The sequence below is a fragment of the Schistocerca cancellata genome, chromosome 2 (assembly GCF_023864275.1).
Source record: "Schistocerca cancellata isolate TAMUIC-IGC-003103 chromosome 2, iqSchCanc2.1, whole genome shotgun sequence".
NCBI lineage: Eukaryota > Metazoa > Arthropoda > Insecta > Orthoptera > Acrididae > Schistocerca > Schistocerca cancellata.
In genome coordinates, this window is record NC_064627.1 from 498,637,833 (window position 1) to 498,661,341 (window position 23,509).

General features: G+C 38.4%; 1 protein-coding gene across 3 annotated transcripts in view; it reads right to left on the minus strand.

Moving 5' to 3' along the window:
- The window catches only part of LOC126162040 (thyroid receptor-interacting protein 11-like), a 442,937-nt gene that overhangs the window by 53,493 nt on the left and 365,935 nt on the right, over window positions 1–23,509 (minus strand). For all 3 annotated transcript variants that reach the window (XM_049918272.1, XM_049918270.1, XM_049918271.1), the window contains exons 18-19: window positions 21,481–21,584; window positions 7,676–7,775 (exon numbers count right to left, since the gene is read on the minus strand). In XM_049918272.1, the coding sequence (XP_049774229.1) occupies window positions 7,676–7,775; window positions 21,481–21,584 (204 nt within the window). The remainder of the gene's footprint in view (window positions 1–7,675; window positions 7,776–21,480; window positions 21,585–23,509) is intronic.

The following is a 23,509-nucleotide window of genomic DNA, read 5'->3' on the forward strand; positions in this document are numbered from 1 at the left end:
TATGTACTTGGTTTTCTGATTTGATTGGCAAAGAAGGTAATGATCATGTATAGTAACAATGATAGGCATACATGTTGAGTTGACACGATCCGTAGCAAGGAGTAAACAGGAAAAGAAACAAAAAGTGACACAAACACTTTCTCTGGAAACCACAGCCCCGTTCATCCAGTAAATGAGAGGAAAAATTTGAAAAAGCTTGGATGAAGCTAACAAGGAGAGGTCCCCAGCAGTGGGACCGACTTTTTGAAAGCAAATATACTGTGACATAGGTTGAGATCACAGGTATCACACCCTGCAGCCATTCACCCTGGTGGACCCTTGTTCGCGAGAATTTGACAAAAAAAAAATTTCACGGCTTTACGTTATGTTAAAAAAGTCTTATTACATAGACCTGTTGTGCGGTGTAGTGAGGTTGAGGGTTCAAACCTCATCAGGTGCAGTAATTTATTTTTAAATCTTGTATCTAAATGACTCTGATCATTATTTTTTTCTGTTAATTGGTTTAAATTTAACTTTTTATTTCTAATCCTTTGTCACATCATTATAATCACTGTATGAACTTTTTCATTCGTTTCATTTTTTTCTTTATGTCATTCTTTTTCCAAGTGGAATTTTTTATGAATATGAACTAAATTATATTTATCTATTTCAACATTTAATTATCTGAAAATTCCTATCTATCACTTAAAAAAAACAAAAGATAAAATGATCTATTTATATTGACTGTGCAATGGTATGAAAAATGTGTTTTTCATTACCAGAGGTGCTATTATTATTATTATTATTATTATTATTATTATTATTATTATCATCATTTGCATGGTAATTGTCATACAAACACTTAAAATATAACCTAAATACCTACTGCACTATGGACAAAAAATGCAGATGAAGATTTTATATGAAAGAAGGGTTTACAAGTAATACAAAGTTCAAGCAAATTCAGAATTAGATATAATGAATGCAATAATGTGGACAAAAAAAACAGAGCAGTAATACAAAATAAATTAATACAGAAAAGTAATTAAAAACATACGAACAAAGAGTTCAAGTGGAAAAAGAATGATAGGAAGAAAAATGAGAAAAAAATGAAGAAGTTGATGTTATGATTAAAATTATGTGGAAACGGACTGGAAATAAAAAATTATATTTAAAGCAATTAATTGAATAAAAAGATGATCAAAGTAATTTTGATAAAGATTTAAAAATAAAAAAATAAAAATTGCTGCACCTGACAAGATTCGAACCCACAACCACCTGCAAGTGAAGGTATTAGCCTTTCCAATGTATTTTTTGTAGATGTTTTCAAAAAGTTGATCCCACCACTGGGGACCTCTCCTTGTAAGAGACAACTGGACAGGACGAGAAAAAAAACTCTTAGGCCTATTGCCGCCATTAGATAAGTAGAATTTGTTTCTATAATCGACAGTAATTTAATTTCAAAGATATTTTTAAATAAATATTTCAGTAAATACATAATTAAAGCTACTTGTTATAAAAAAAAAGCTAAAACTGGGAAAATGTGTGAGCATGAAGTACTTACACATTAAATACAGGGTATATCAAAAAGAATCATGCGATTTAAAAAAATCACAACTCTTATGTTATTTGAGATATGTGTGTTAACAACGTACTGCTGCAAAGAGCAAACTCTCAAATTTTATATGGTTTCTGCTAGGTAGCAGCAGTGCCGTCTCAAGTGTCTGACACAGACATCGAACGCATCCACCATAGTTTCACAAGGATGCTGTGCATCTCAAGGGGGCATATCGAACACATACAAAAAGGTATGAAAAAAAATTTTTTAGGTTTCCTGTTCACCAAAAAACAAAATTCATTCTATATGTTTATTAGTTTCAGAAATATAGACATGCCAAATCAGATGATTCTTTTTGATACAACCTGTGTTTAGCATCATTTGCACACTTGAGAATACCATTTACAGTTACAACAGAGAATTAGACCAATTACTACAAGGTGAATGTAAGTGAACTTAAAGAACTGTTGCAAAGTCAGGACAATATCTTAGTTTAGTAAATGTATCAAGAAAGTGTTATTCATAAACATTTCTGTTACCACCAACAAATAGTGAGCATTCAGGATGAACATTTAGGGGATATGTTGTACCACTGCAAATCTAATCTATGCTGAAAGCATGGTAATGGTGATAGGAAGCACGTATTATGGTCCAGTAGCATGTTAAAAAGATGCAAAGACTATATTTTACAGGTCCATCTTGATCACACAAACTTTTACACTTCGTCATTATTGGTTTTGGTTACTACCATCTTCAACTCATAAAATATTCTGATGTAGAATCAACGTCAAACTAAACATTTAGGTACATAGTAAGCACTGGTGATAATCAGATTATACAATAAATACTGGATGCATTCTGATCACCACCAGCACTTACTATGTACCTACATGTTTAGTTTGATGTTGATACTTCATCACAATATTTTATGTGACAATGGCAGTAGCTGAAACTAGAAATAATGAAGTGTAAAAGTTTGTGTGATCAAGATGGACCTCTAAAATAAAGTGCCAAAAATATGATCATGGACTCATTTTCAGACTTTATGTTTTCAATTGATAAAATGCAAAGACCATTGGAGGTGTAAAAGAATCCATAACTTTGCTTATCTTATTAGCACGTAATTGTCAGCAGACTTCTACAAAAGTGCCTGCATCCAGAAGATATTATGATTTCATGAAGCAATATGTTTCACTTGAACAAATATGACATTGACAATAATGTCATAAAATAATTTATGCAAGGATGAGTTTGCCAGACTTGCACAAGATGAATATGAAATTAAACACAAATTAGCAACACGTCATTAATGAGAGATTTTCTTGTAGAAAGAGAGAGAGAGAGAGAGAGAGAGAGAGAGAGAGAGAGAGAGAGAGAGAGAGTTTTAATGAAATGAAATGTTTCATTGAAGGAGATTTTGCTGTGTCTGGACAGATTAATTTCTGAATATAAATACTGAAGTGTTTTACTGGAGAAAATTTTGCTGTGTCTATACAGATAAATATTTCAACCTAAATATACAAACATGGTATTCAAGAATATCCATAATGGATAAGTTTAACAGATCAATATTTGTTGTTGCTTAGTAACTGAACTTTTCAGTTATTTGTGGGCTATCATAGGACATATCATTTTATATACTTGTTCACAATTCCCACTATTAGTCTCATAGAATCTAGTAGTACAAACACAAAGTGAGATACATAATGTGGAATAAAGACCATGTTCCCATAAAAATATTCCAGGAAAAGGACTGGGATATATAAAACGTAAGTGGAAATACTGCTACTCATCTAAGTGCAACAACCTTTTGTATGTGTAGCAACTAAAGTCAAGAGCCAGAAATGCAGAGATTGTTTTAATTTGTAAAGTTCTGACAAGGATAAAATCAACAAAAGTTCTGAAAAAAGTGCATATCAAAAATCAAGAGGTGAGCTCAAAAATGCACAAACAGAACTAATGAACACTAACATAATAATATGTATACCAGTCAATGAACTGCAGAAACATGACACAGTTAGTAAACACATGGCCCATGGTGAATTTAACCACTAAAACAGCACTTTATTTGAAAGTTTCATGGTGTCTTGAATAAACAATGGTTTTGCATAAAGCGCGCATTTCACATGGCAGCAGATGTAAGTGATTACGATGCACTGATACAATACAGCTGATAAAGAAACATATCTACAAATGCATCACTAATAAGGCAATCAAAGTTTTTGAAAGCCATGCAATGAAGCATGAAAATAAGGTAATTTTTGCCTCAGGTAGCTATGGCAGAAATTGTTCTGTAAGCATGATAAATCTAAACATAGAAAAGTACAAAATTTGTAGAAAAGTAATGACAGGAGCCCCATAGACTGTAGTATTACAGAAGTGCAGTGCTGTACTTAAAGTTACAAAGGAGGAATATGCTGTCATTTTAAGAAGCACCAATGACAGGGCAAAAAATTATGCAAACATTACATTTTGTTCACTGCAAAAGTCTTTGTTGTCCTACAAAAAAATAAAAGTGCAGGTAGCATGAGTACCAATCAATCATGACCTTGTAGACTGGTAAGGTGTTAATCAAGCAATCTGACACATGATCACAAAACTAAATAATTGGAAAAGGCTTTCAAAATACAAGTAACTAAACTAGTTAAATAATTCAACAAAGTATCTTTCCTAAACCAGTAAAATAAATGTCAGCAGGAAAAATAAATGAAAACAAACCAGCAGTTGGTTGTGTCTGAAAATACCTCGCTCAAGCAATCAGGTTCAATGGCTGTAAGAATGCAAGAACTCAAGCACAAACAGTGGGACCATCACACAGCACCTATATCTCTGAGGAAGAGGAAGCAGCTTGTATGTAAACATTTTACAGTTTTGGTCCTTCCAGTATGAACAAGCACAATAGCATCGCGTGCGCGAGTGTGTGTGTGTGTGTGTGTGTGTGTGTGTGTGTGTGTGTGTGTGTGTGTGTGTGTGTGTTATTCCAGTAACTGTGAAAAGTGTAAACATTAAACCATAAAATTTAGAATGTACAGGTTGCATGTTATTTTGCTTATGGTGGTTTGGTTGCTTCCGAAGGTTTTGAGTGCTAACGAGGCTTGCACGGCCTATTCTGGATTTCACTAACATCATCCTTTAACACCCATGTTCAAAGCTACTGAGACTCTGCTGAAAGGTGATGAGGTATGAGAAGGTCTCTTCATGGGAAACAAAGAGACAGACAGTGTTAACTGCCATCACTGACAACACCTGTTTCTCCCAACGTTTCAGGGCAAAGATTGCCACATCTTGCAGCTCAAGGTGCCAGTGCCCATGATATCACAACTGTTCCAGTTCTGGCTGCCCCATCAAGCTGATTGCTTCATCAAACCTGTTGTGCCTGTCAGTTGTCTGAAGTTACCAACTATTAACATGCCAACTTTCAAAGATGGCTACTTCAAGAAATGGTCACACAGAATGTTTTCCTTAGTTTGGTCATGAACAATATCTTAATTGATAATACACAGAAATTCCATTACCTCAGTTCCAGCATTCAAGGTGAAGTGAAGGACCTATTAAGGCACATACCTGTCCCAGTAGAAAACTGTACCAAGTACCCCCTCCCCACACACCCACATTCTATATGATCCAAGATCTTGGGGTGAAGTTTTCTTTGATGTACTAGGCAAGGAATGACAGGTAATGAGATTGCCTCTTGGCGATTGACAAAAAAGTCAGATGGATTTTGCCAGATAAGATTCCTGCAGCTTCAAGCAAAGGGTCTTGCTCTTCAGCCACTATGTGCTTTGTCCAGGGGCACTTTGGATGCACAACTTCAATTATTTTAGGAATTAGAAGAAAAGCCAACTAAAACAACAAGTGAGCAAGATAAATTGTGTGAAGCAGACCGTAATGAAAACTACAGATTTGTGGTCTGGGTATCAGTAAAACCTATGTGTAAATGCTCAGATGATTCTAGACGTCAATCCACTATATGATTACAGCATCTGGAGAGCACATTTGAAAGGGTATCCTCCTTTGTGTTATTGTTAAATACCGTATGCCGGACAACAGTCTGTACAGGGGCCAACTTATATACAAGAGCTGAACCAGTTCTTGCGAAAGAGGTGGTCAACAGAAAGCCCACATCAGCTGTAGTAACACTGTAAACAGACATCAGAGGCAGCATGACAGTCCCATATCAGCTATCTCATTCTCATCAAGGAGGATAACTTGCCCCAATTAGTAAAAGGCTAGGTTTCATTAAGGACCTATTCCCTGATTGTAATAAGCTTGGATATGCAGTGGTAGTGAAAACCATGGATGAGCAGAGGACCAAGTGAAACTGTGCCCTCTTCTTGAGCAGTCAACAATAGTTACTTATCAATTGACCATTGGGTACTGCTACATAATGAATTGTAACTGCCAAATTGAAAATTACAACAAATACAATTTTCACATACAATGTTAATTTAAAAAATTGTAAATCTTTCCTTGCAGGCTGGCTTCTTGTTAGTATGAATTTTCTAACTGTGTTGTTATGTATCTTAAATGTTAAATATTTTCTAATTTCATGTTCATTTGTACATAAAGTAATACTTTATTTGTTAATTGTTTTGTTTGTTAGGATTTTAAGTTTGTATTTTCACTGTGTTTTGCTAATACCTATAGGCTCACTTCTGTTGGCAGTTTACAGTGTCAGATTATACTATTAATCCGTTTTTGGATTTTGCTGATACACTGTTGTCACTTCCATAAATATTTTGTAGTAAGATTACATTATAGTGATGTAAATGTATTTACTGAAAAAAATTAATTGGTAATTTTTAAAGTTTGTTGCTGCTGTTTGTGGTGATTTCAATATAGAAATGACAGAAATAATATTTTTTAATAATTTAATACCATTAAAGTTATACTGCACAAATAAGTGTGCTCATGCAGGGATGCCTTCGATAATATTATCGTGAATTTGAATAAAAATGATTTTTACAGTTAGATGTTTAGGAGCATATCATGCAGTTTTCAAGCTAATAAAGACTTTTTACCTATATGCATAATACAGCATCTCAGTAAGAATTCAAATCAACGTTTAAATTCTTTCCTCTTAAAAGCCCACTTTTGAATTTCATTTTTTTCTCCGAAAGAACGTGTTTTAATAATATGTATTTTGCATATTACTGTTAGTTCAGGTGTTATTAGTTCATATGTTACCAACAAAGGAAGAATGAAGCTCTTATACTTAATGGTCCAAATTTTATTGCAAATTTTACAGTTCTATGATTTAGTTTGAGATCTGTCCAGTAGTAGAGTAAAATTATACGGTTGTTTGCACAATTAAAAAGAAAGAAGGAAAAAATAATTGATGTGACTCTCAAAATTACAAATGAAGATGTCCTTGTAAGAATAGGGGAGGCAAGAAAACTAATGTAAATTATAAGGCAGTTCAGTAAAATAAAGATGCTGTACACCAGTAGAAAGTTCCTCCTAAAATTCAAAGAATATGGTCTCTGAAGAAAGTGGAATAATCTAAAACTCCTCCCAGTATCTTCCCACCTTTCATAAGCATTGCACAGACCACAAATTTATAATAATTTGAGCAAATTCTGCAGGGTACATGCAGTTGTTCTTCCTACATGCTGTCCTCAAGCAATGCAAGCAAGGGAGCAAATAATACTCTTAAAGCATTTACCTTTGACTATTATTATTGCTCTGATTTGCAGAATATTCACCCGTTAGCAGGAAAGTCTTAGAATTATGAAGTGAAAAAGCTGTCTACACATTGCACTTGATATCTCTACACACAACAGTTTAATATATGCCCTGAGCAAACTGTTTATTGATGGCTAAACATTATTGTGATTAATATTCCATGGGTAAATGGCACAAAAGAAGTAACAGAACAATGTATTTTACCATTATAACTTTCTCACAGTGTTCAGTTACCAGAATAAAGAAATTCTGACTCTCTGACACACACACACACACACACACACACACACACACACACACACACACACACACACACACAGAGAGAGAGAGAGAGAGAGAGAGAGAGAGAGAGAGAGAGCATCTATTTCATGCTTTGAAAGAAAGAAGAAAACTGTGCAGCTAGCAGACTTCAACAGTTAGTGCTACTCTGAAATATTGGCAGTTTGATGATACCTTTCTCTTTCAGACTGGCTATGGTTTCTGTTTTCCTATCAAGTTGCTCTCCAAGCCTTGCTGCTGCACTGAGCCCTTCATTAGCCTTTCCCAGCTGCATCTGTAAGGAATCACAATCATCATACATGAAAAATAAACCTTGTAAGGGACTGTAATCTAATATTTCACTTGCTAGCATAATAAACTATAAGGTAGTTAAGATAACACACACACACACACACACACACACACACACACACACACACACACACACACACACACACTTTTTTATTGCACCGCAACATTCTTTTTATTTCCACACTGTTCGTTTCTCCATAGTTCAGTCGTACCTTTGCCCTTTGTCCCAGGTACAAGTTACTTATAAGTCTCTGATCTCTCCAGTTGATTCATATTTCCTTAACGATGTTCATCAATATATTACAATTGACTCTGTCGAAGGCCTTCTGCCAGTCTATAAAACAAGCACACACTTCTTTGTTAACGGCCAAAACTCTCTCTGACAATGTCCTCATCATGCCAAGGGTGTCTCTGGTAGCTTTTCCTTTCCTGAAGCCAAACTGGTCTTCTCCCATCACTTCTTCAATTTTGTTTTCCAACCGTCTATTTAGTATTCTTGCAATGATCTTTGCCACATGCGATATCAGACTTCAACTTGTATGGAGAAATGCTGGCGAGAGAAGCACTGAAAGGCTGCGGAAACTTCAAAGTAGGAGGATGTCTCATCAACACCATCAAGTATGCAGACGACCTGGTAGTGCTCGCCAAAAATCAGAGACAGTTGCAACACATGATGAAAAATTTGGTGGAAACGGGAAGAAAATATGGCATGGAAATCAACATCGAAAAATCAAAAGTGATGTGCATACCAAAATGTGAGAAAAACTTGAAGATAACTGTTGACAATCAGGAACTGGAAAATGTGAATCAGTTCAAGTATCTGGGAAGTTTTATCACAAAGGATGCCCACTGCACTAACGAAATCCGAGCAAGAATTGCCATGGCCAAAGCTGCTTTAAACAAGAAGAGGACTCTGCTGACCAGCAAGTTGAGATTGGCATTGAGTAAAAAACTATTAAAAAGTGCTACGTTTAGAGCATTGCACTGTATGGAGCAGAGACATGGACCATGAGAAAGAAGGAGAAAAAATACTTAGAGAGCTTTGAAATGTGTTGCTGGAGGAGAATGGAAAAGATCAAGTGGACAGAGCGCATAAAAAATGACAATGTACTGCGAAGAGTAGGAGAGAAGAGAAGTATTCTGCGTACAATTCTTCAGAGAAAGGCCAACTGGATTGGACATGTACTTAGACACGAGGGACTCATATATGATGTCATCGAGGGAAACTCAGAGGAAACACAGGACGAGGAAGAAGAAGAATTCAACATCTGGACAACATGAAAGATGGAAGGAGATGCAAAAGACTGAAGGAAGAAGCTGAAGACAGGGAACAGTGGAATCAGAAATTCTCCGTACGAAGACATGGACCTGCCACTACGCAGAATACTACATAATAATAATAATAATAATAATAATAATAATAATAATAATATTCTTTCTTGTGTACCTGTCCATCCTCATGAGTTTCTGGAACCAAGAACAGTCCATGGTATTGTTTGTTCTCTTGCAACTACTTTTAGTAAGAAAATATCAAAACAAAAGATGCTTTGTAAGCTGCAGTAAATGCACAGCCCTGGATGCAGTCCATGTTTTCTGTACAAGAAGATACACAATGGCTGGGGATCAATGGAAACTGCCTAGGGCAGTTTTTATGTTTGGATGTCCAAATGCGATCTAATGAACTGTGGAGAAAGAAGAGAATCACCAATAAATGGGGAATAAATAAGGAGTTTCAACAGCAAGAACCTCTATCATTTGCAAAATAACCTACCACTTCTGACTAATGAGGTACATTTTACTATAACAAAAGAGTTGAATTTACAGTTTAAAATATTGTTTTTAAGCTTCCAGGACCTAACTGTCACAGGCATCAAATGTATGAGAGAACACCACACCTATCTATACAGATCTACTCTATAGGTTTGCTACTATCAGCTAACGATGCAAAAGCAGACTGCCAAAACAACATCGCTACAAACTCCGAAAAGTCACTTTACATGTCAGGAAAATGTCCTCTCATATAACAGTTTTGAGCATAACCAGATTAAAAAACCGTCATCAGTGGGGTTTGAACACAGGGCCTTTGGTACAATGACCTCATGCTCTATCAACTCAACCACACCAGATCTGCATAATAATCACTCACAGTAGCTCTGTAGTTCTAGTGTTACTTTTAATTATTGTTTATGCATGTTTTACTGGACAACAGCATGTAGTAGAAACTACATTGGTGTTTTGATTGATACTCTATTGACATACAATGTTTGGTACAATCTGGGTGTCTGACATCTGGAGGTTTGGGTGTCAGATCTCTATGCAAAACTTGACACATGCAAAGAAGAGAGTGACATTTATCGACTAGTTAAATCAAAGCATTAAAAAATGAAAGATATGCAATGTTTTTATGGCATCAATGATAAAATGGGTGAGCTGCTGGTCAAATGGAGGAAAGCAAGGCAACACTTGCAGAGTTTCTTTGAAACAGTTTCAACTGAGAAATTTCCGTATCCACTAATGCTAACCCTGACAGCTGATGAAGGACAAGTCAAGAAAATTTATATTGGTAGAGTTGTAATGGCTCTGAAGGAGATGGAGACCGGGAAATCCAATGGCCCCAAATAACCTTCCAGCAGAGTAATGGTGCTCTCAGCAGTGGGATGCAGCAGGTGGGCTAACAGATCTTTTCAACCAGATCATCATAGAAGGTCAAATACTAGCAGACTGCAGTGGAGCATCACTGTACCAATGATCAAAAAAGAAAGGACCTCCACTCCCCCCCCCCCCCTCCCCAAATGCTCTAATTATTGCACAATTAGCTTACTGAGCCAGGCGCTGAATAACTTCAAGCACATTCTCAACAAAAGGATTCACAAGACAACCAAAATCATAAGGAACCAAGCAGCATTTTTAAAATTGTGGCACAACTGACACAATCCATGCTGCATGGCTGTTGGTTGAAAAACACTAGAACTAGCCACTGGACCTTGCTTTTCTAGAAATCGAAAAGACTTTCGACCAGGTACCGCGTGACATAATCTGGTTATTGCTTTGAGAATATGGCATTCCAGAGGTCTTTGTTAACTGTGTATGGACTCTGTATGTCAAGCTGAGGAGCTATGTCCAAGCAGTTGCAAGACCAAGGACCATCAAGTGACTTTCAAGTCACAGTAGGAGTCCACTAAGGCTCAGCTTCTGGACACTGTCACATCAGACTTGCACATGCCATTACATGGACACTTCTCTATGCTGATGATGTCATGGTGGCTGCAGAGAACAAGTTTGGTCACCAGTGCCAAACACAAGAGTGGTAGGACCAAGTTGTATGGTATGGCCTGCAGCTCAACAAAAAGAAAAGTGAGTACTTGACATCAAATTCATGAGAAATTGGGATCATCAACATTGACAGAGAAGATCTACCATGAATACCAAAATTTTATCATCTTGGTTCTACACCCTATAGTGAAGGCCAACTACAGGCAAGGTCAAGGCAAGGGCACAGGCAATGTGGATGAAGTGGCGAATGACAACAGGCATTGCCTATGATCATCAGATCAAGGATCATCTTAAATCAAAGACCTACTGGACTGGCATGCACCTGTCGCTCTCTATGGCACAGAGTGTCAGCCAGCTACAAAACAGGTAGAACAATGGCTGGGGGCCATAGAGAGGAAGATGTCTAGATGGACTCGTGGCACCACTTGACAGGATCATGCTTCAAACAATACTATCAGCAGAAAATGTGAGAAAGCAACCTGTGATGGTTTGAACATGTGCTGCGCATAGAGGATGATACTATAGCAAAGGCAGCCTACACAATGGCAGTGTTGGGAAAGAGACCCCAGTAACAACCAAGACTGAGACTGGCAATACACTGCACATGACCTGAACACTGATAATCTTCATCCAGGCATGGCTAATGATCAAACAAAATGAAGACTGCAATTTCATTCAGTGGATCCTGTCAAATGGGACAAATGCTAAAGAAGAAGAAAAAGAAGCAGAAGAAGTTGGTTTACTTTCAGCAACCTGGCATTCATAAATCATTAAAATGGCTGATAGGGTAGGAGGGTCAGTACATAACTTATTCTCCAGCATGGAGCCCCACCACAAATTAGCATTACACAATTTTGGCAACCAACATCCAGCCAGAAAAAAATAACAATATCACTATGTAACACATATGTATATGAAACAGAAATGAATAATTAATGTAGTGAGATCACAGAGTCAAATATGACACAGTAAAGCCCTAAGACTTTAAATAAAGATTTGTTCCACATGCCTGTAACCACGCAATAGATTCTGAAGTAAATGATATACACCAATGTTTGTGAATACCTTGGAAAGAGTGATGCAAATGAATTCAAACACAGCACATTTGTAGAACATTCTACTGCTAGTAAGTGGCTAACATCACAGAATTATGAAGTACAGGCAGGCCCAGCAGCAGCATGCTCTATATTGTTTGACTAGAAAGATCAGCAGTACAGGATGCTCAGTCAATGAAGAACCACCATATGACAGGGCAACACAAAAACATATGAAAGTACACCTTTTCAACACACTATAAGCTAGTCCACTCTGGCAGAATAAGAGGCTTTAGTTGCATTTGGCATTTCAGCTGGTACATAGTGTAGTGCTTCTGTGAGGTGCCACTGCATATTAGAGGGTCATATGCAACAAACGCATTATGCCCACAGCAAGGGATAATCACCATGTTGTCCACATGGCTGTAATGAAACATCAGTTATGTAGTCATAGTGTTGGCTTGACACAGGAACACTGAAATGGGTGTGGCCAGTCTTTCATTGCAACTGATAAGACCTTAGTCTATAAAGGAAACAGGAAAGCCATGTATGAATTGTCAAATGGCAAAATACAATTATTTTAGATGAGTCCTGTGTCAATTTGTTTTACAGTGGTGGGTGGATACAGGTTAGATACTACTGGAGTTTCTGCAGTTTAGTAACCCGTATTGTTTATGGGGAAAAGTTGACAAACAAAAAGTGTGGTGGTCATCTTGATTACAACACACTCATGGGCATCTGAACAGAAACAGGTACACCAAAGACATTTTTATATATCCTAAGCTACTGACCCTCTTTCATGGAACTTCATATGACATATTTCAGCAGAACAATTTCCAGCCACGTTTAGTATGGAAGGTATATCTGCAAGAAAAGATCACCCATAAAAAATCTCTGTAATATGGCTAGTCAGCAGACTGTATGTTATAGGTCTTCCTGCAATGATTGTTGGTTTTTACAATCACATGCAAACTGCATGGATGAATATTTCTGAAAAACATATCCAGGCCCTCTTTGATTCTAATCATTATGTTTACAGGCTCTGATGATGACATGTGTAGGCTGCACTCCACAATTAATTCTCTGTACATGATGGATTTGGTCAAGTTGGGAAATGAGTGGAAAGTGGAGTGTCCAGTGGTATGGGGAGAAAACATTCGAACAAAAAGACTGATTCCAGTCACTATAGAGATTTTATTTCTTCAAAAGTCTACAACTAAGTGGTACACCAAACGCTCCCTGCCGCCGCTGTATAAGCAGCTGCAGCAGCAAGTCATATACTCCTAGCTCACTCATTTCTTACATAGTTTAATTCTTAATTTATTTGCGTATTTTTGGTACTTGCATTGTTTAATTCATAAATTTCGGGCGTATTATAGTATTTGAGAGTTGTAGCATCGCATTTTAGTACCTGAATAGTGTAAATTCGCGTAGTCGTCTGTCTTCTGTTTTTGTTTTGAACGGCCAGTGTCGGTTGGTCACAGTCAGTGTGCTCCCTGCCGCCGTTGGATAAGCAGCTGCAGCAGCAAGTCGTATACTCCTAGCTCACTCATTCGTTACAGAGTTTAATTCTTAATTTCTTTGCGTGTTTTTGGTACTTGTATTGTTTAATTCATAAATTTCGGGTGTATTATAGTATTTGAGAGTTGTAGCATCACGTTTTAGTACCTGAATAGTGTAAAATCGCGAAGTCTTCTTCCGCCGCCGAGCAGTGTGTCAGAAGTGCGCAAGTAGCAGCATTACTGCATTTACTAGGCAATCTTGTATTTTAATAACTGTTTAAATTTTGTGTCCATTTGTTTGCTGTAGATTAGTTCAGACGTTCTTTGCACAACAGTTTTTAGCATAGATAGGGACTGCAACTGCTGTGTTCAGATGCAGGCTGAGTTGGCATCCCTTCGCTCCCAGCTTCAGGTAGTGTTGGCTTCGGTCACACAGCTTGAGGCTGTTGCCAATGGGCATCACTGTGGGTGTCTGGATGGGGGTTTGTCGGGGACGGCCAGGTCGTCCCACACATCCCCCGATCGGAATACGACTGTGGTTGCCCGGGATACTGCCTGCATTGAGGCTGATCCCTCACCTGTGGTAGAGTGGGAGGTCGTCTCAAGGTGTGGCAGGGGGCGAAAGACATTCTGGAGGGCTGAATGGAAGGCCTCTCCAGTTTGTCTGACGAACTGGTTTCAGGCTCTGTCTCAGGCTGATACTGATCTTCGGTCTGAATATGGCTGCTTGTCCTGTTCCAGAGGTTGCCCCTCAGTCTGCAAGATCCGGGCGGTCGCAGAGGGTGGGCTTACTGGTAGTTGGGAGCTCCAACGTCAGGCGCGTAATGTGGCCCCTTAGGGATATGGCAGCAAGAGAGGGGAAGAAAACCAATGTGCACTCTGTGTGCATACCAGGGGGAGTCATTCCAGATGTGGAAAGGGTCCTTCCAGATGCCAAGAAGGGTACAGGGTGCACCCATCTGCAGGTGGTCGCTCATGTCGGCACCAATGACGTGTGTCGCTATGGATAAGAGGAAATCCTCTCTGGCTTCCGGCGGCTATCTGATTTGGTGAAGACTGCCAGTCTCGCTAGCGGGATGAAAGCAGAGCTCACCATCTGCAGCATCATCGACAGGACTGACTGCGGACCTTTCATACAGAGCCGAGTAGAGGGTCTGAATCAGAGGCTGAGACGGTTCTGCGACCATGTAGGCTGCAGATTCCTTGACTTGCGCCATAGGGTGGTGGGGTTTCGGGTTCCGCTGGATAGGTCAGGAGTCCACTACACGCAACAAGCAGCTACACGGGTAGCAGGGGTTGTGTGGCGTCGGCTGAGCGGTTTTTTAGGTTAGATGGCCTTGGGCAAGTACAGAAAGGGCAACAGCCTCTATGGATGCGGGGCAAAGTCAGGACAGGCGGGGACCAAGCAGCAATTGGTATTGTAATTGTAAACTGTTGAAGCTGCGTTGGTAAAGTACCGGAACTTCAAGTGCTGATAGAAAGTACCGAAGCTGAAATCATTATAGGTACAGAAAGCTGGCTGAAGCCAGAGATAAATTCTGCCGAAATTTTTACAAAGGTACAGACAGTGTTTAGAAAGGATAGATTGCATGCAACTGGTGGTGGAGTGTTCGTCGCTGTTAGTAGTAGTTTATCCTGTAGTGAAGTAGAAGTGGATAGTTCATGTGAATTATTATGGGTGGAGGTTACACTCAACAACGGAGCTATGTTAATAATTGGCTCCTTTTACCGACCTCCCGACTCAGCAGCATTAGTGGCAGAACAACTGAGAGAAAATTTGGAATACATTTCACATAAATTTTCTCAGCATGTTATAGTCTTAGGTGGAGATTTCAATTTACCAGATATAGACTGGGACACTCAGATGTTTAGGACGGGTGGTAGGGACAGAGCATCGAGTGACATACTGAGAGCACTATCCGAAAATTACCTAGAGCAATTAAACAGAGAACTGACTCGTGGAGATAACATCTTGGACCTACTGATAACAATCAGACCCGAACTTTTCGACTCTGTAAGTGTAGAACAGGGAATCAGTGGTCATAAGGCCATTGCAGCATCTCTGAATATGGAAGTTAATAGGAATATACAGAAAGGGAGGAAGGTTTATCTGTTTAGCAAGAGTAATAGAAGGCAGATTTCAGACTACCTAACAGATCAAAACGAAAATTTCTGTTCCAACACTGACAATGTTGAGTGTTTATGGAAAAAGTTCAAGGCAATCGTAAAATGCGTTTTAGACAGGTATGTGCCGAGTAAAACTGTGAGGGACGAGAAAAACCCACCGTGGTTCAACAACAAAGTTAGGAAACTACTGCAAAAGCAAAGAGAGCTTCACTGCAAGTTCAAACGCAGCCAAAACCTCTCAGACAAACAGAAGCTAAACTATGTCAAAGTTAGCGTAAGGAGGGCTATGCGTGAAGCGTTCCGTGAATTCGACAGTAAAATTCTATGTATCGACTTGACAGAAAATCCTAGGAAGTTCTGGTCTTACGTTAAATCAGTAAGTGGCTCGAAACAGCATATCCAGACACTCCGGGATGATGATGGCATTGAAACAGAGGATGACACGCATAAAGCTGAAATACTAAACACCTTTTTCCAAAGCTGTTTCACAGAGGAAGAACGCACTGCAGTTCCTTCTCTAAATCCTCGCACAAACGAAAAAATGGCTGACATCGAAGTAAGTGTCCAAGGAATAGAAAAGCAACTGGAATCACTCAACAGAGGAAAGTCCACTGGACCTGACGGGATACCAATTCAATTCTAAACAGAGTACGCGAAAGAACTTGCCCCCCTTCTAACAGCCGTGTACCACAAGTCTCTAGAGGAATGGAAGGTTCCAAATGATTGGAAAAGAGCATAGGTAGTCCCAGTCTTCTAGAAGGGTCATCGAGCAGATGCGCAAAACTATAGACCTATATCTCTGACGTCGATCTGTTGTAGAATTTTAGAACATGTTTTTTGCTCGAGTACAATGTCGTTTTTGGAAACCCAGAATCTACTCTGTAGGAATCAACATGGATTCCGGAAACAGCGATCGTGAGGGACCCAACTCGCTTTATTTGTTCATGAGACCCAGAAAATATTAGATACAGGCTCCCAGGTAGATGTTATTTTCCTTGACTTCCGGAAGGCGTTCGATACAGTTCCGCACTGTCGCCTGATAAACAAAGTAAGAGCCTACGGAATATCAGACCAGCTGTGTGGCTGGATTGAAGAGTTTTTAGCAAACAGAACACAGCATGTTGTTATCAATGGAGAGACGTCTACAGACGTTAAAGTAACCTCTGGTGTGCCACAGGGGAGTGTTATGGGACCATTGCTTTTCACAATATATATAAATGACCTAGTAGATAGTGTCGGAAGTTCCATGCGGCTTTTCGCGGATGATGCTGTAGTATACAGAGAAGTTGCAGCATTAGAAAAATGCAGCGATATCCAGGAAGATCTGCAACAGATAGGCACTTGGTGCAGGGAGTGGCAACTGACCCTTAACATAGACAAATGTAATGTATTACGAATACATAGAAAGAAGGATCCTTTATTGTATGATTACATGATAGCAGAACAAACACTGGTAGCAGTTACTTCTGTAAAATATCTGGGAGTATGCGTGCGGAACGATTTGAAGTGGAATGATCATATAAAATTAATTGTTGGTAAGACAGGTACCAGGTTGAGATTCATTGGGAGAGTCCTTAGAAAATGTAGTCCATCAACAAAGGAGGTGGCTTACAAAATACTCGTTCGACCTATACTTGAGTATTGCTCATCAGTGTGGGATCCGTACCAGATCGGGTTGATGGAGGAAATAGAGAAGATCCAAAGAAGAGCGGCGCGTTTCGTCACAGGGTTATTTGGTAACCGTGATAGCGTTACGGAGATGTTTAACAAACTCAAGTGGCAGACTCTGCAAGAGAGGCGCTCTGCATCGCGGTGTAGCTTGCTCGACAGGTTTCGAGAGGGTGCGTTTCTGGATGAGGTATCAAATATATTGCTTCCCCCTACTTATACCTCCCGAGGAGATCACGAATGGAAAATTAGAGAGATTAGAGCGCGCACGGAGGCTTTCAAACAGTCGTTCTTCCCACGAACCATACGCGACTGGAACAGGAAAGGGAGGTAATGACAGTGGTACGTAAAGTGCCCTCTGCCACACACCGTTGGGTGGCTTGCGGAGTATAAATGTAGATGTAGATGTAGATGCAAACCCACTACAGAAACAGGAGGCTGCCACAGTTAAATTGTGAGCATTGCGCCCCCAAAGGGAGGAACTAGTGGACATCTCTGGCCACGGACCGAGCCAGTAGGCAAGAGAGCATCCCGAATACTGACACGCTCTCACCAAACTGTCCTGGCACACCTCACAAGACCACCCCAGACCACCCATTGGTGGGCGGAGGGTGCTTCAGTGGGCACCCTTTCATCAGTGATAGTCAAACGTAGTGCCCCTAGTCAGCGGTACTACTGGGGGATGATATTCACATGGAATGAGTGTGAGCGTTATGCAAAATATCTGGTGCTACACCAGGGCAGGCTTATCCACTGTCTTACCAATGAGGAAGTAACACATGTAAAAAATAAAACAAATAAAAAGAAAAGAAAGTAGTTAAAAACTTTTTTTGTGCTCACCATGCACATCACAAAGGCAGAGGTTATGTACAGTTCTGTAGCCCTAACCATTTGTGTATTGCCTTGTACCTAGTCTGTAATATGCACTTTATTTCAGTCATATGTATCCTTCTTGGTATTGCTTCTTTCACAACTTTTAATGCACGTTTTGACAATGCAATCTTCCTTACATGAATATAAATTAGTTATCTGACTTACTGTAAGCAAACATGAGAGTGGTGTCTAACCAGACAGCATGCAACAACTTCCATATGATCAATTTGGGTTCTAGTAGATCATTACCAACACCAGCACAAATCCTTGGGACCGTGAAATGCTAAGAAGATGAGCAAGAGAACTGCTGGAATGGAAATTGGATCACAGGCATTACATTCTCTTCACTGATGAGTGCAAGATTTATCCAAAGCCTGACAATACACATAGAATAGTGTGGAGGCAGCCAAGTACCAATGACTAACATGGGCATGCAGTTCAGCGGGTTCAGCAAGAAAATTGGTCCACCATGTTATGGGCTGATTTGTTGAACACATCTCATTACTACTGAGGATAATTTGAGGGCTGTGCACAATAAGGACAGGAACCTCCAATATGCTATCCAACCCTGCAGTTAAAATTTCAATGATGGGTTCCTCTATCAAGATGACAATGCACAAGTACACCACACCCACCTTATAAATGCCTTCTTGCAAAAGGCAAGAATCAAAAAAATGGGATGTCCTGCGGTATCTTTTGACATGAATCTGATTATGTTACAGTGTGTTGTCACAGAAACCCTCATCGAACTGGATAATTTTAGGAGAGCTGCCATCACAGATAAGGATAGGTTTCCCTAGCGATGTCTCTCCCACATTGTGGATGGCATGTCAAGGAGCACTGAACCATGTTACACTGCACAAAATGTAGCAACATGCTAGTGTGTGTTACACAGTTGTAGATCTTGATTTCACATGTCAGAGTAAAGATGTGTATTATTGAACAGACTGCCTTTACTTTAATTACTGCTTTGTTTTTATTCACAGTAAAGTCATTTTTTTATACTCTAAGCCTTAGTCTTTCATTTTGTATTTCTCTTCAACCTTAGCCCACAAACATTTTCAGACACATGGATGGTTCACTTTTTTCAGCAATTTAGTTGAGATGCCTTGTGGTTGACAGCCGCATATAAGAGGGTGAAATATTTGATATGCTATTCCTAATTTTGGTAGAGGTAATAAATAGATTAAAACACACATTTCCACTGACCTAGTGCTGCAACATGACTTGCAGTGCCATAATAAAAATTGTGTAGCTGCTATTTCATTTTTGCAATGTGTAGCTGGAGTTACCCCAAATGAATACTGCTCAAAAAATCTTTCATACAACATCCAGTGTCGACTGTAAGTGCTGATTTCTTTCCAATTACCCACTAAATGATTTTTAAAGCAGAATTTTACTTCCCTGTTTGATAGAGCAATCCCAAATTAGTCTAGTGCATGAAGAATAACCAGTACTACATCAGTGACCGAGCAGAATTGCGGCATGGCAGTAGTAGACAGCATGAGTGGGAGGGGGGGGTGCTGTCACTGTTGTGGGGTACTGGTTATTCTTCATGTCTTACTTTCCTTGTTAACACATTTTTGGTAAAACAAAGATCACACTAGACTAATCTATGAATGGGAACATAAAATTCCACTTTAAAAATAATTTTGTTTGTAATGGGAAACAAACAGATGCTTTCCATCAACACTGGTCATCACATAAAAGTTGTGAAGAGCAGAATTTGTTCCAGCTAATGCCATTTACACATCGCAAAAACAAAATTACAAACATCTTCCAAAAGATCAGAGAAAAATGTGCCTTATGACTCGTAGCAGGTATACACAGGAGAGGAGGGGGAGAAGGGGAGGGGGGAGGGAGAGACAAGGGGGGGGGGGGGGGAGGGGACAGAGAGAGAGAGAGAGAGAGAGAGAGAGAGAGAGAGAGAGAGAGAGAGAGAGAGTTAGAGTAAGGACAGACATTGCATTACATTGTCCAGAAGCTTAAAGATGATTTAAATCTTGTACATCAGTGGTTGCTTTTACTCTTTCCGTTGTTTAAAATGCCCAAAACAATGGTCATAAAATTAAGAACCAATAATGTGAAATGAATGGCAAAGTTGCGATGTTATCACATCAAAAAACAGTAACTTCATTCCATTTATCATTTGAATAAAGCATTAACGATTCATTTTTTATAGATGACATAATCTTGAAAACACACTATGTTAACTATTTGTAAGGAAAATAAGCAAAGAAAAATGTTTGAGATAATTTTGAGAAACCATAGTATATTTGGAAAGGTTCTAACAAAAGAAGTACTGAAGATTTATTCTAGAGTTCTCCTTTAATGTTTTGTGAAATAGCTCTGTAGGAAGAAATCAAAATAAATCAGCATTGGATTGCTAAATTTTATGCCTAGTCAGTGGAATTCATTTGTCTGACAAAATACTGATAAACTTCATGAACCTGTATTTGAAATGGACTAAAAATGAAATCTGATTCAATCACACTCTCTGCTTAAGAACAAGATAAGATAGTTTAGGTACATTAAGACTAACTGTTTTTCCTGACTCTAAATGAGGTTAAAATAGTACAAAGAGTCACAAATAATACCACAATGTCCTCTGAACACTGCAGTAGGTTGCAGGGTTCAGATGTAATTTATTTACCAAAAAAACAGACAACTATATTATTTGCTCATCCACTTTTTTAGGTCTTTTACATCATTACGCCCATTCTTGCTTAACTTGACAATATAAACAAGGTGTTTCAGAATCTGCCAGAATGAATAGAGAGAATATAATAAATTCAAATTAACAAAGGTAAGCTGTCTGGTACTTACTTCGAGTGGACAGAGCCAATTAAATAGCCATTAAAATTACACAAAGTACCTTTTAATGAATGTACACTAACGCCTTTCATCTTTCGCAGATAATTAATAAAAGCTTGACATGAATCAACATCTTAGATAACAATAAGATAATGTTCTTCCCTAATAATAATAATAAAAATAACACCCATCAAACAATGAACATAAGGTCATTAATTATAAATGTGCTTATTTACGTCCCCCCTCCCCCCACTCTCCCTCTCTCTCTCTCTCTCTCTCTCTCTCTCTCTCTCTCTCTCTCTCTCTCTCTCACACACACACACACACACACACACACACACACACACATACCAAACAACAAAAATGATAAATGTTTTGAATTTATATAATAATTTACCTTCAGAGATTGTATCTCCTCTACTAATTCTTTCTTGTTTTTTTCTGAAGCTTTCAGTTGCTTTTGAACTTTCATTACTTCAAGAGATATTTCTCTTTCTTTATCTGGAATACAAATACGAAAAGGATTTATGAGCAGGAAAGCGAAGATTTTATAGTCATATGCGAATTATTACCATTTCTTCAGTAATACTTATAAAACATATGTACCTTTTAGTATCAGAAGACCTAAAGGATTACATCCAACCAAAACTAACCAAAATTAGTATGAAAATAGAAAATTCTAGATAGAAGGGGGACAGTGATCTGCTTTATCTATTAGAATTGTCAGAAACATGAAGGAGCAGCAGACAATTAATGCATATACAGCACATAAAGGTACAAAGGCTACACTTTTTTTCTAACTCTCTCTTTTTGCTTGCCAACAAATGAAAAATTACCACTGTAATGAAAGATCAACAATTGAAACCTTTTACATTTTATCCCACAATAACTTGTATTAGTGTGGGTGGTAACAAATTATCATCTTGAGTTATCCCATATTCAGGACTATTTTCCACTGGCCACTTAATCAATTGAAATAAATCATTCTCCACTAAATATGCAACCATGTAATTTTACACTGCAGTCAGCATCCTACCACATTGTCTTTCCGTGTATTGATAGGTGGAATTTCTTATATTCAATGGCAGAAATGTCACCAACAAAGATGTGTGCAGCACTTTCATCTCATGCATTACTTTCTATCATTGTTAGAATCAAGAGTGAGAAATTTGATTCTAATTTGCTACTGTTACAGTTTCAAGGCAGTGAACAATGATGACAATTCAAATGAGACGGAAGACCTGTGCACTTCACACTCAAGAAGAGAATACTGAAAGTATTCTTTAATTATTTTAGCTCCAGCTGCAAAAGATCACTGACTCATCACAGGTTCAACTGCCATATGAGTTTGATATACCCTCACCTGACTGATTACCACCCTATGCTTTGTTGACTGAATCTTTGTCTTGGGATTTTGAAAGCTAAAAGACAGAAATGTTTTGCAGTACTTCCAATTCTTTCTGCATGCTGAGTCAGGGAATATCTTCATTGAAGGTGCTAACCCCGGCACTCAAATCAACATATTTCCAATTCTGAACAGGGATGGATGGGCCGCAATACATGAAGAAACAGATATTTTTCTATCACTAGTAATTTTTCCAAGCATAGTGAATTTAACTGCAATTGTATTTCTAATGCAATAAAATCAAAATTTATAAGCCAAACAATAGTGCCAATCCCTAACTGCACAAATGCTGGGCCATATTTCATACACCCAGGACAACTTTTTATGTAGAGATTGTCCTGAGATAAAGGTATTTTTCATGACAGTTGTATATCTGTTACTATGCAAAGGCAGATTTTGCTGTATACAGTATGTACTGCTAAAAATATCCCAATCTTGTTGCAGGTATTTCATATTATGCAAGCCAAAAGTTATATGTAACATTTATCAGTATGTTCACTGGAAAGAGCACTTAAGATTGATGAAGAGTACAGATATCTCCATATGTCTTCACAAGTTGTAATAATGCTAATAAAAATCTTTTTTGAGAAAAGGATACTGTCATACAGATGAAAAATTTTACATTTTTTGAACAGCAAATAGATATTTTGGTAATTAGCAACAGACTTTTATGGTACTGGCAAGCTGAACAGGAAAGTCATGCAATCAGAAACAAAGAACAAGAATTTAGGTACCATTGCACTGCCAAGCTCTGTACCTAATGCTGTCATACTGGAAGGTGAGTATTATGAAATAGCAAGTAGTTTTTGACTACAAGAATGATATGGATAGACTAGATCTTGCAGATCAGCACATAACACACTACCATCCACCTAGGAGGAGAGGAAAGCATTTACAGCACAGATGAAACAAGAGAGACTAATATTAGGAAGTAAATAAAGCAGTTTATGATCTCTGACAGTTGGGCATTCAGGTAAAGTAGTAAAGTACTAACTTCTCTTTGTATTTCACGAAGACTCTT